Source organism: Lagenorhynchus albirostris, chromosome 15 (assembly GCF_949774975.1).
Source record: "Lagenorhynchus albirostris chromosome 15, mLagAlb1.1, whole genome shotgun sequence".
Classification (NCBI taxonomy): Eukaryota; Metazoa; Chordata; class Mammalia; order Artiodactyla; family Delphinidae; genus Lagenorhynchus; species Lagenorhynchus albirostris.
Genome location: NC_083109.1, coordinates 27,242,097 through 27,254,823, shown reverse-complemented (window position 1 = coordinate 27,254,823; position 12,727 = coordinate 27,242,097). Strand labels below are relative to the sequence as shown.

The window sequence follows — 12,727 nt, the reverse complement described above, 5'->3', positions numbered from 1 at the left end:
AGAGTGGGCATCCTTGTCTTATTCCTGATCATAGGGAAAATGCTTTCAACTTTTCACTGTTGAGTATGATGTTAGCTGTAGGATTATCATATATGGACTTTATTATGTTGAGGTATGTTCCCTCTATACCTCACTTTCTGAAGAGTATTTTAAAAATCATAAGTGGATGTTGAATTTTGTCAAAATCTTTTTCTGTGTCTATTGAGATGACCATGTGGTTTTTATTCTTCAATTTGTTAATATCACAGTGATTAATTTGCAGATATTGAACCCTCCTTGCATCCTGGGGATACATTCCACTTGATCATGGTGTATGATCCTTTTAAAGTATTGTTGAATTTAGTTTGTTAATGTTTTTTTTTGTGGTGTTTTTGTCTGGTTTTGGTATTAGGGTGATGTTGGCCTCATAGAATAATTTGGGAGTGTTCTTTCCTCTTCAAGTTTTTAGAATAGTTTGAAAAGGGTAGATATTAACTCTTCTCTAAATGTTTGATACAATTGACCTATGAAGCTGTCTGGTCCTGAACTTTTGTTGTTGGGAGTTTTTAAGTTACTTATTTAATTCCATTACTGGTAATTTGCCTGTCCATATATATATATATATTTTTTTTTCCTGCGGTACGCGGGCCTCTCACTGTTGTGGCCTCTCCCGTTGCAGAGCACAGGCTCCAGACACGCAGGCTCAGCGGACATGGCTCATGGGCCCAGCCGCTCCGCGACATGTGGGATCTTCCCGGACCGGGGCACGAACCCGTGTCCCCTGCATCGGCAGGTGGACTCTCAACCACTGCGCCACCAGGGAAGCCCGTCTCTTTATTTTGTAAACAAGTATGCACCACAATGTTTCAAGTAAGGTGAATGGCATGAATATGAAACTTGCAGTCTGCAGTATCTAGGATCCAGGGGAAGTGAATTAGATAGAAGTGATAGTTATTCTAATTAAACTGTCAGGTAACATCATGACAAGTTGGTCTGCAGCATTTCAGTTTCTTTTTCTTAAAGATTAGAGGTCCCATGTGGTCTCTAGTCTCTTATTTATTTATTTATTTATTTTTATTTATTTTTGACTGTTCCACGTGGCTTGTGTGATCTTAGTTTCCCAACCAAGGATTGAACCTTGGCCCTAGGCAGTGAAAGCACTGAGTCCTAACCACTGGACTTCTGGGGAATTCCCTCTAGTCTCTTTGTTGTGTTTTATGTGAGACACATCACAGAATGGGAAATTTTCAGATCTCCAATAATGGCAATACACACCTTTATTTTCTAAATTCTCAAGCTAAAACATGTACTGTCTTGAAGTTGTCTTTCTGGATATGAAGGCTTACCATAGATTTGCTGCAGTGATCTTAACATAAAATCTTTTGTAAGACAGATGACCAATTGCAACTGTCCCAGCAACAATGGTAACTGCTGTGATCCATTCAACTCATACGCTGGAATTAGAAGTCAGACTTATGGTGCTGTCACTTGCAAAGTATGACACTAAGCACAAATGGACTCCTCTATTTTCCCTCTAAAATAGCAACTTTTGGTATTTATTAGTAAATTCAAACCCAGTTTGTATGCAAAAATTCAAATTATTTGACAATGATTAAATAATCATTCCATGCTTGTTGTCTTTTAGTATGCATTCCGTGGCTTTTATTCTCAGAGTTTACAATAAACAGTCATGTCTGACTATAACTTTATATAAACTGATATCTTGGGTTTGAGTATACAAATGCTACTAAGGTTGCTCAGTTTTCCTTACTGACAAACCCAGAATGAAGGCAGAGAAGTCTTGGAGTGTTTTAAGAGGAATGTGTTGTTCCTACCTCTTTATACCCAGAGCTCAGAAAGAAGGAGAAAAAGGATATCATCTCCTTTATGACTCACTCATTAGTCTGCTCTGGCTGCTAAAGAAAAATACCACAGCTTGGGTGGCTTTAACAACAGAAATGTATTTTCTCACAGTTCTGGAGGCTGGAAGTTTAAGATCAAAGTGTTGCCAGGTTTGGTTTCCCCTGGGGTCTCCTCCTTGGCTTGTAGATAGTCTTACATGGTCTTTCCTCTGTGCGTGCGCACACTTCATGGCCCTTCCTCTTCTTATAAGGGCACCAGTAATATTGGATTAGGGCCCAACCATATTACCTCATTTAAATTTAATTACTTCTTCAAAGGTCTTTTCTCTTAGTATAGTCACATTGGGGGTTAGGGCTTCAACATATGAATTTTTGAAGGACACGATGCAGTCCATAACATGGTCCTTCGAACATTTAGTGTGTTGTCAAAGGAGGTAGATAACGTCTGTCTTCCATGGGAACTGGCCAGGCCAGAAAAGTCTCTGGCTCTCTGAGTAGATGAGTAGAGAGCAGGGAAGTCAGCCATGATGCTGTTTCCTGCTCAAAGTTTTCTCCACTCAGTTGGGTACAGGCTGGAGCCTAGATAAGCAGGGTCAGCTGCTGTGTGCCTCCCTTGTCCTCCAGGACCATCCGTTCCCCTTCCTACTTTCTGAGCCTCAGTTATTGACAGAGACCTTTTACTTTAATTAATATTTTTCTGGACATTATCTCCAGCTCCCAAATTGTAATCTGTAGTTTTGTGTTCTCCCATTATCTTAGGTTTTTTATAGGTCAGCTGGATCTGTATATACTTATCATAGTCTCAAGCTTTATAATTTTTACCAGTGACAGTTTGTGTTCATAGACAGTATTTTCAAAGTAGTTTTGGACTGGAAATTGGGCTATTGTAAGTGATGTGGGTAGTAAAAGGAAGGTCTTCTAATAAGTTAAGGTTCTCTCTCAAACCCTCTTTTCCTATTAGTCCTACCCTGTATTCTCGCCTGCCATAAAAGCAGCAACTTCATCCTTACATATGGGATTAACCTGCTACCTGGCAAAGTAGGAAGGATTCAACTTCATACATAGTTCGGGGTAGGGAAGCAGTTTACTGATTGATTGACTGATTGATTGATTGATGGCTCACTGTAAAGTGCTCTATAGAAGCAGTGCTAGCTAGTGGAATGTTCATGGGCTTCTAATCTGGTCAGTCTGGGTTTGAAGATTATCTCTGAGAAGTTAAAAAATTCAGAGTCACATAGCCCCTGAATGGTAGGGGTTTGGGGCATCACTGGATGTGTCAGGGTGAATTTTAACATTTTTGAGTGGTGGAGTCTGGGGATTGTACTAGGATGTGCTATGGTGAATCCCAGGGGAGAACTTGCGGTCACGATGGGGCTCCCAGGGCTTAGAAAGGCTCCTCTCTGCCTTTAAAATAGAAAATAAGATGTTTTCACCAAGAATATTAATGAATAATTGCAAGGGTTGTCATTTCTGGCTTCTCTGTATTTTTTTTTTTTTTTTTTTTTGCGGTACACAGGCCTCTCACTGTTGTGGCCTCTCCCATTGCGGAGCACAGGCTCCGGACGCACAGGCTCAGTGGCCATAGCTCACGGCCCCAGCCGCTCTGTGGCATGTGGGGTCTTCCTGGACTGGGGAACAAACCAGTGTCCCCTGCATCGGCAAGCGGACTCTCAACCACTGCGCCACCAGGAAACCGTGGCTTCTCTGTATTGAAGACTGGTCAATTCTGTCTGGGAAATGTAACATTTACTCTGACTGGCCTTGGCTCAAGCTAACATTAGGAGGGTTCTACTACTGTAATGAAAGGGGAGGACAGTTATTGGAGACTTACCATAGTTGTGGTTGTGGGATTTCTCTAAGGAAAAGGATATTCTCCAGTATCATTCATCCTGAGAAGAGAAGGGTGAGTTCTATGATAGGAAATGAGGACTCAAAAGAAGCCCTTAAACTTAGGTGAGAAGGAAACTTTCTATTCTTCTGTGAGTGGAAAATGAAGAGGGCACTCCAATTATGAGAAGATAAGCTGGACTTTGAAGAGTTTGGCAAATAGCTGTAGCAGGGAGAAAATCTAACACTCATAAGATATACCTGGGGTTGTTCTGGGAACACGTATTTAGCAGGAGTTCAAATTATTCTTTGTGTGGAAACACTTTTATTGTTGTACAAACAGTTTGAGACACATATCTTAAAAAGTTGCGCTCTAGTATCACTGTGGGGCATTGTGGGAAAATCTTTCTCTTCCTTAGGGTGAAATTGTAGTAAAGAACCAGTAGGTTAAGGAAAGGTGGTCTTTAAGTTGAAGGAGGTGATGTGTAGCAGAGAGGAATATGTTAAAAAAAACTGGGCTAGTGGTCCATACCATTGTAATTTGAGCAATAAAATGAAGTGTGTCCTGGGATATAAAGAAGCAGATTCTGGAATATAATATATAATGTTTACATCTCCATTTTGTAAACAAATGCTCATATGTGGATAAGTGATTTGTTCAAGGCCACACAGCTAAAAAGTGCCAGACCCAGAATGTTAGCCCAGGAGCACTGGATCTGTATTTCTATACTCTTAGATTCTGTACCACAGCCCTCAGAGATATGGCTGTCTTCTCTAGATCAGCATCATCACATTTGTCTAACAGCCCTAGAGCTACTTGTGCCCTCAAACTCTCTAACCTAGTGCTGTCCAATATGGTAGCCACTAGCCGCATGGGACTACTGAGCACTTGAAATGGCTAGTATGATGCAATATGCTGTAATAGTAATATACATATGAAATTTCAAAGACATAGTACAATAAAAGAATGCAAATCTCTTAGATAATTTTTACATTAATTGCACATTGAAATGATAATGTTTTGTATTTACTGCATTAAGTAAAATTTATTATTAATATTCATTTCACCTATTTATTTTTACATTTAAAAAACATCTTTATTGGAGTATAATTGCTTTACAATCTTTATTGGAGTTAGTTTCTGCTGTATGACAAAGTGAATCAGCTTGAGTTTATTTTTATGTATGGTGTTAGGAAGTGCTCTAATTTCATTGTTTTATATGTAGCTGTCCAGTTTTCCCAGCACCAGTTATTGACGAGGCTGTCTTTTCTCCATTGTATATTCTTGCCTCCTTTATCAAAGATAAGGTAACCACATGTGTGTGGGTTTATCTCTGGGCTTTCTATCCTGTTCCATTGATCTATATTTCTGTTTTTGTACCAGTACCATACTGTCTTGATTACTGTACCTTTGTAGTATTGTCTGAAGTCCAGGAGCCTGATTCCTCCAGCTCCATTTTTCTTTTTCAAGATTGCTTTGGCTATTTGGGGTCTTTTGTGTTTCCATACAAATTGTAAAATTTTTTTGTTCTAGTTCTGTGAAAAATGCCCTTGGTAGTTTGATAAGGATTGTACTGAATTTGTAGATTGCTTTGGGTAGTATAGTCATTTTCACAGTGTTGATTCTTCCAATCCAAGAACATGGTATATCTCTCCATCTGTTTGTGTGATCTTTAATTTCTTTCCTCAGTGTCTTATAGTTTTCTGCATACACGTCTTTTGTCTCCTTAGGTAGGTTTATTCCTAGGTATTTTATTCTTTTTGTTGCAGTGGTAAATGGGAGGGTTTACTTAATTTCTCTTTCAGATTTTTCATCATTAGTATATAGGAATGCAAGAGATTTTTGTGCATTAATTTTGTACCCTGCTACTTTACCAAATTCACTGATTAACTCTAGTAGTTTTCTGGTGGCATCTTTAGGATTCTCTATGTACAGTACAATGTCATCTGCAAACAGTGACAGGTTTACTTCTTCTTTTCCAATTTGGATTCCTTCTATTTCTTTTTCTTGTCTGATTGCTGTGGTTCAAACGTCCAAAACTATGTTGAACAATGGTGGTGTGAGTGGGCATCGTTGTCTTGTTCCTGATTTTAGAGGAAATGGTTTCAGTTTTTCACCATTGAGAACAATGTTGGCTGTGGGTTTGTCATATATGGCCTTTATTATGTTGAGGTAAGTTCTCTCTATGCCTACTTTCTGGAGAGTTTTTTTTTTTTATCATAAATGGGTATTGAATTTTGTCAAAAGCTTTTTCTGCATCTACTGAGGTTATCATATGGTTTTTATCCTTCAGTTTGTTAATATGGTGTATCACATTGATTGATTTGCATATATTGAAGAATCCTTGCATTCCTGGGATAAATCTCACTTGATCATGGTGTATGATCCTTTTAATGAGTTGTTGGATTTTGTCTGCTAGTATTTTGTTGAGGAATTTTGCATCTATGTTTATCAGTGATATTGGTCTGTAGTTTTCTTTTTTTGTGGCATCTTTTTCTGGTTTTGGTATCAGGGTGATGGTGGCCTCGTAGAATGAGTTTTGGAGTGTTCCTCCCTCTGATATATTTTGGAACAGTTTGAGAAAGATAAGCGTTAGCTCTTCTCTAAATGTTTGATAGAATTCACCCATGAAGCTATCTGGTCCTGCGCTTTTGTTTGTTGGAAGATTTTTAACCACAGTTTCAATTCCAGTGCTTGTGATTTGTCTGTTTATATTTTCTATTTCTTCCTGGTTCAGTCTTGGAAGGTTGTGCTTTTCTAAGAATTTGTCCATTTCTTCCAGGTTGTCCATTTTATTGGCATATAGTTGCTTGTAGTAATCTCATGATTCTTTGTATTTCTGCAGTGTCAGTTGTTACTTCTCCTTTTTCATTTCAAATTCTGTTGATTTGAGTCTTCTCCTTTTTTTTTCTTGATGAGTCTGGCTAGTGGTTTATCAATTTTGTTTATCTTCTCAGAGAACCATCTTTTAGTTTTATTGATCTTTGCTATTGTTTTCTTCATTTCTTTTTCATTTTTTTCTGATTTGAACTTGATGATTTCTTTCCTTCTGCTAACTGTGGGGGTTTTTTGTTCTTCTTTCTCTAATTGTTTTAGGTGTAAAGTTAGGTTGTTTATTTGAGATGTTTATTGTTTCTTCAGGTAGGATTGTATTGCTATAAACTTCTCTCTTAGAACTGCTTTTGCTGCATCCCATAGGTTTTGGATCATCATGTTTTCATTGTCATTTGTCTCTAGGTATTTTTTGATTTCCTCTTTGATTTCTTCCGTGATTTCTTGGTTATTTAGTAGTGTATTGTTTAGCCTCCATGTGTTTGTATTTTTTACAGATTTTTTTTCCTGTAATTGATATCTAGTCTCATAGAATTGTGGTCAGAAAAGATACTTGATACAATTTCAATTTTCTTAAATTTACCAGTGCTTGATTTGTGACCCAACATATGAGCTATCCTTGAGAATGTTCCATAAGCACTTGAGAAGAAAAGGTATTCTGTTGTTTTCAGATGAAATGTCCTATAAATATCAATTAATTCTATCTTGTTTAATGTGTCATTTAAAGCTTGTTTAAAGCTTATTTATTTTCATTTTGGATGATCTGTCCATTGGTGAAAGTGGGGTGTTAAAGTCCCCTACTATGATTGTGTTACTGTCAATTTCCCCTTTTATGGCTGTTAGCATTTACTTTATATATTGAAGTGCTCCTATGTTGGGTGTGTAAATATTTACAATTGTTATATCTTCTTGGATTGATCCCTTGATCATTATGTAGTGTCCTTCTTTGTCTCTGGTAATAGTCTTTATTTTAAAGGCTATTTGGTCTGATATGAGAATTGCTACTTCAGCTTTCTTTTGATTTCCATTTGCATGGAATACCTTTTTCCATCCCCTCGCTTTCAGTCTGTATGTGTCCCTAGGTCTGAAGTGGGTCTCTTGTAGACAGCATATATACAGGTCTTGTTTTTGTATCCATTCAGCCAATGTGTGTCTTTTGGTTGGAGCAATTAATCCATTTACATTTAAGGTAATTATTGATATGTATGTTCTTATTATCATTTTCTTAATTGTTTTGGGTTTGACATTGTAGGTCTTTTTCTTCTCTTGTGTTTCCTGCCTAGAGAAGTTCCTTTAGCATTTGTTGTAAAGCTGGTTTGGTGGTGCTGAATTCTCTTAGCTTTATCTTGTCTGTAATGGTTTTAATTTCTCCATCGAATCTGAATGAGATCCTTGCTGGGTAGAGTAATCTTGGTTGTAAGTTTTTCCTATAAAAGTGAAAGCATCACTTTAAATATGTCCTGCCACTCCCTTCTGGCTTGCAGAGTTTCTGCTGAAAGATCAGCTGTTAACCTTATGGGGATTCCTTTGTATGTTATTTGTTGTTTTTCCCTTGCTGCTTTTAATATTTTTCTTTGTATCTAATTTTTGATAGCTTGATTAATATGTGTCTTGGCGTGTTTCTCCTTGGATTTATCTTGTATGGGGCTCTCTGTATTTCCTGCACTTGATTGACTATTTCCTTTCCCATGTTAGGGAAGTTTTCAAGTATAATCTTTTCAAATATTTTCTCAAACCGTTTCTTTTTCTCTTCCTCTTGGACCCCTATAATTTGAATGTTGGTGTATTTAATGTTGTCTCAGAGGTCTCTGAGACTGTCCTCAATTCTTTTCATTCTTTTTTCTTTATTCTGCTCTGTGGTAGTTATTTCCACTCTTTTGTCTTCTAGGTCACTTAACTGTTCTTCTGCCTCAGTTATTCTGTTATTGATTCCTTCTAGAGAATTCTTAATTTCATTTATTGTGTTGTTCATCATCGTTTGTTTGCTCTTTTGTTCTTCTAGGTCCTTGTTAAACAACTCTTGTATTTTCTCCATTCTATTTGCAAGATTTTAGATCATCTTTACTGTCGTTACTCTGAATTTTTCAGGTAGACTGTCTATTTCCTCTTCATTTGTTTGGTCTGGTGGGTTTTTATCTTGGTCCTTCATCTTTTGTATACTTCTCTGTCTTCTTATTTTGCTTAACATACTGTGTTTGGGGTCTCCTTTTCACAGGCAGTGGGTTTGTGGTTCCCATTGTTTTTGGTGCCTGCCCCCAGTGGGTAAGGTTGGCTTGTGTAGGCCTCCTGGTTGAGGAGACTTGTGCCTGTGTTCTGGTGGGTGCAGCTGGATATTGTGTTTCTGGTGGGCAGGGCTGTGTCTGGTGGGGCAATACTTTTTTAAAGCATTTTTAAATGCTTTTTAGCTTTTCAGACCCTATTTTTACATTTTTTAATGTGGCTACTAGAAAATTAAAAGTTACCTACATGATTTGCATCTGTGGTCTGTATCCTGTATCTATTGGAAGCACCGCTCTACCTATTTCCTGTTGTCTCACTGGGAATCATGTTGAAAATGCCTTGGCTCAGAGATAGAAGTCATATATCTTCTCCTTTCCCCTCTTCCCTCCTCTCATTCCCCCATATTTTTATCTTAAGTGGGCTCATGAATTTAGGTTATGTTCTTCTGTGGAGAAGGTAGACTTGCTCTCCCCACATTCTATTTTGCATATGGTTCTTTCTGTGGGAAAAAGCTATGAAAATAGAAAGTATGTCTGCTGTTTTCATTCCTGTTGCCCCAAGAAAAGCACATAATATGAGAACCATAAATCTTCATTACAGAGGCTTATTTTGGGCCATCCATGGGCCAAATTCAATGTTGTAGTCAGCATTTCTGGTGCTTGCTTTCTCCTGGGTACGTAAACTAAAATTCTATCTCTTTCTAGCTCTATCTCCTCTGTGAGGCTCCTGAGAGAATGATAACATTATGTAAACTGTGGGTGCTTAAACAGTGTTTATTGAATGATGATAAAGGAAACAGTTCTATGTCTCAGTTTATAGACAGCAAAGATAAAGAGGAACTTGGTGTTTTAAAGGAAAGACCCACATCCCTGCTCATCTGCTTCTTCCAGCTCCAGTCATGTTGTCGGCAGTGTCTATGGTGGTGGCGCTGGTGGTGGGGAGTCAGTGGCTGAATCTCTTCTTTTTTTGGTGTCACTCTTGGTAGAAGTAACAGTGTGTATTATCTTTCCTGCAATCATGGGGTTGGTGGTGACAGACTTCATGGTGGTGACATTTGGGATGACGCTGGTGTTGATGTTAGCAAAAGTGTTGACACTTTTGAATTTGGGCAGAAGAGCTAAAATATGGTTTTTTGTTTGCATCACAACACTAAAATTCTTGGTAATTTTTGGCACTTCCTGAGAGTCCTCTTCAAGTGTGTGGAGCATTTCATTTTGTATGAAGCTTTTTATCAATTGAACCACTTTTGGTCCAATACAACATTTTTTCTTTTTGCATTTATCTACCTCTTTTTCATCCATGGCACAGTGGTCTTTGCATCTCCCAAAACCCATTACACATCTTCCCAAGCCAAAGTATTCTGCACAAAGAAAAGAGAAAACCAAAGTGCTAAGGTTAATAACTAGATATGATGTTAAAATTGCTGGAACAAGAGGGTTAGAGGCAGAGGGAGTTGTTAATGCTAAATTTTAAGTACAGTGTTTAAGGATGTTGGTGGAGGCAACTGGCAGGCCAAGAGAGTCTTTGTACACCTCTGAAATCCAAAATAAATCTCTAGTCTCCCTTCATTGAATAACTTGAAACATCTAAAGAAGAAAAGGGAATGCAATTATTTGCTTCAGGGTAAGATTTTAGACCTCTAATCGTAGACACTTGTAGAATATCACTATATCTCCCCATGATCCTAGGAAATACCAACAAGAGTAAAATCTATCATAAAACTAATTCAAGAAAGAATTTCAAAAGAGAATCAATGGACTTTCAGAAGTTCTGGGCTCTTGCCAAACTCACTGTTCCATGACCTCACTCTCCTTGACAATCGTTTGACCTGTGGTTCCTGGGGCATGGTGTTCTATCATTTTCAGCCTCTCTGGACACTATGTCCCTCAGAGGTCTTATTTATTATCATAGCCTTAACCTCATCTCTATGAAGATAACCCCCACATTGTTATCTATATCTCTGAATTCCCTGCTTAGAGTAGTACATGACTCATCTTCATCTGCTGGATGATTTTTCCATCCCATTGTTCCATTTATTTCTCTTTTTCAAATCAAGAAGCTTCTCCCTCACTCAACAATTCAACTGATTTTCTATAAAGCACAAGAGATTTATGTAGCACCTAATGTTCACATACATTTCAATATTGTTTCTCACCAAAGACAACACTGTAAAATTCTTGTATTTTAAGCAGCTACACTGATTAACCCTACTATCTTATGTGGAATTTGAGGCTCAAGTTTGACTTTACCCAAGATGACACAGCCATACTGGCTTATATTATAGCCCTTCTCTTAAGGTCCCAAGATAAAAAAAAAAATAGAAACATCTTTGACTCTTTTTCTTTCCCTTCCTAAACCCATTGCCAATTTAATATCTGGATGATTCTTGTATATTGAAACAAGTCTCAATGTTTCTATCTTCTTTTCAAAAAACAGTGACCAATGCTCTGATTCAACTTTTTGCCATGATGTGTTCCTAGATGCTCCTGTGGGTAATTTGGGGATTTCTAATAAAACAAAGCTGAGAGAAGGAATGAAATTCTATAAAAATCTGAAAAATTTGAGATGGAGAACATAGGCCTGTTTACTGGATCCTGAGAGGAGATTTTCTGAGTGTAAGGTTAAGGACTTCCTCCTTATTATACCAAGGTACAAACTGATAGGAACCTTTACTTCAAGAGATGATTTAAATTAGAAAAAGAGCAAAAATGAGGTAGACTTGGCATGAGTCCCAGATGACAACTATTAGAGGGCAGGAAGGCAGTTTTATATGCTGGATAATTTCTGAGTACACAAACAACACCCTACTTTCTCTGTAGCTTCCTGTGTTTACCCATCAGACACAGTCTGGGATTGGAGCCTATGGGGATATGTGGGGGATGGTGTATGACTGATGCAATACATAAACTTTTCAACCATATCTTGGGCATCTCATATTTTAGCTTCTCTTTGGGTTCCCATTATTATGGACAGCCAAATCCCTCCTTCCTCAAACCGCTCCCTCTTAAACCTAGGATTTCACATTACCTGTGTTCACTTGGTACTGTAGCATGAGGCTGGCAAGGATAGGAAAAAGGAGCTTCATGGCTGGGTGCCAGAGAGGAAGCCTTGGATCTGGGTTCGTGTTCTTGAGCTCCAGCCTTTATTGGCATCTTCATGGCCTTAGGCTATGAGCAGTAAAGTGCAGCCAAATCTCACAGCAATTGTGTTTTCTATGATTCTGTTTGAGAATAGCCTTTCCTGAACACCTCATGCAACAAATTTCCTGTTCTTGATCCTGGGGGCGGGAATATAAGACACATAAGATATGAAAGAAAATCTAAACTCTTTACACCTCTCCTTCTTAAGGTTTATTCAGGGCAAGAGTAATACATCTGCTTCACTATCTGTGAGCCTAGTTTTGCCTAAGGCATTTAGTGTATGAGATTCAGAACTTGCTATAACCATAGACGACTGGAGGATAGAGACTCTGTCTTTTTTGTATTCTTGTTTCCAATGGCCAGTATGGGTACTGAATCAACATAAGAACTCAATATATGTTTGTTGAATAAGTTTGTGGGAGGCAGTTCTTGGCATGACTCTAACTTCTTAAAAAAACGAGATATAGGGCTTCCCTGGTGGCGCAGTGGTTGAGAGTCCGCCTGCCGATGCAGGGGACACGGGTTTGAGCCCTGGTCTGGGAAGATCCCACATGCCGCGGAGCAGTTGGGCCCGTGAGCCATGGCCACTGAGCCTGCGCGTCCGGAGCCTGTGCTCCACAATGGGAGAGGCCACAACAGTGGGAGGCCCGCGTACCGCAAAAACAAAACAAAACAAAAAAACGAGATATAATTAACATATAACATTATATTAATTTCAAGTGTATATCATAAGGATTCAATATTTGTATATATCCTCAGAAGTGGATTTGCTGGATTATATGGTAGTTCTATTTTTATTTTTTTGAGGAACCTCCATATTATTTGTATAGTGACTGAACCAATTTACATTCCTACCAACACTGTAC

At 38.3% G+C, this 12,727-nt stretch overlaps 1 protein-coding gene across 1 annotated transcript; it reads right to left on the bottom strand.

The window, feature by feature from the left end:
* Positions 1-9,635: 9,635 nt before the first annotated feature.
* On the bottom strand, positions 9,636-11,806 carry DEFB129 (defensin beta 129). Its single transcript, XM_060124753.1, has 2 exons — positions 11,749-11,806; positions 9,636-10,081 (listed from the first exon to the last, which is right to left on the bottom strand). The coding sequence occupies exons 1-2, from the start codon at positions 11,804-11,806 to the stop codon at positions 9,636-9,638; spliced, it is 504 nt and encodes a 167-aa protein (XP_059980736.1).
* Positions 11,807-12,727: the final 921 nt, after the last annotated feature.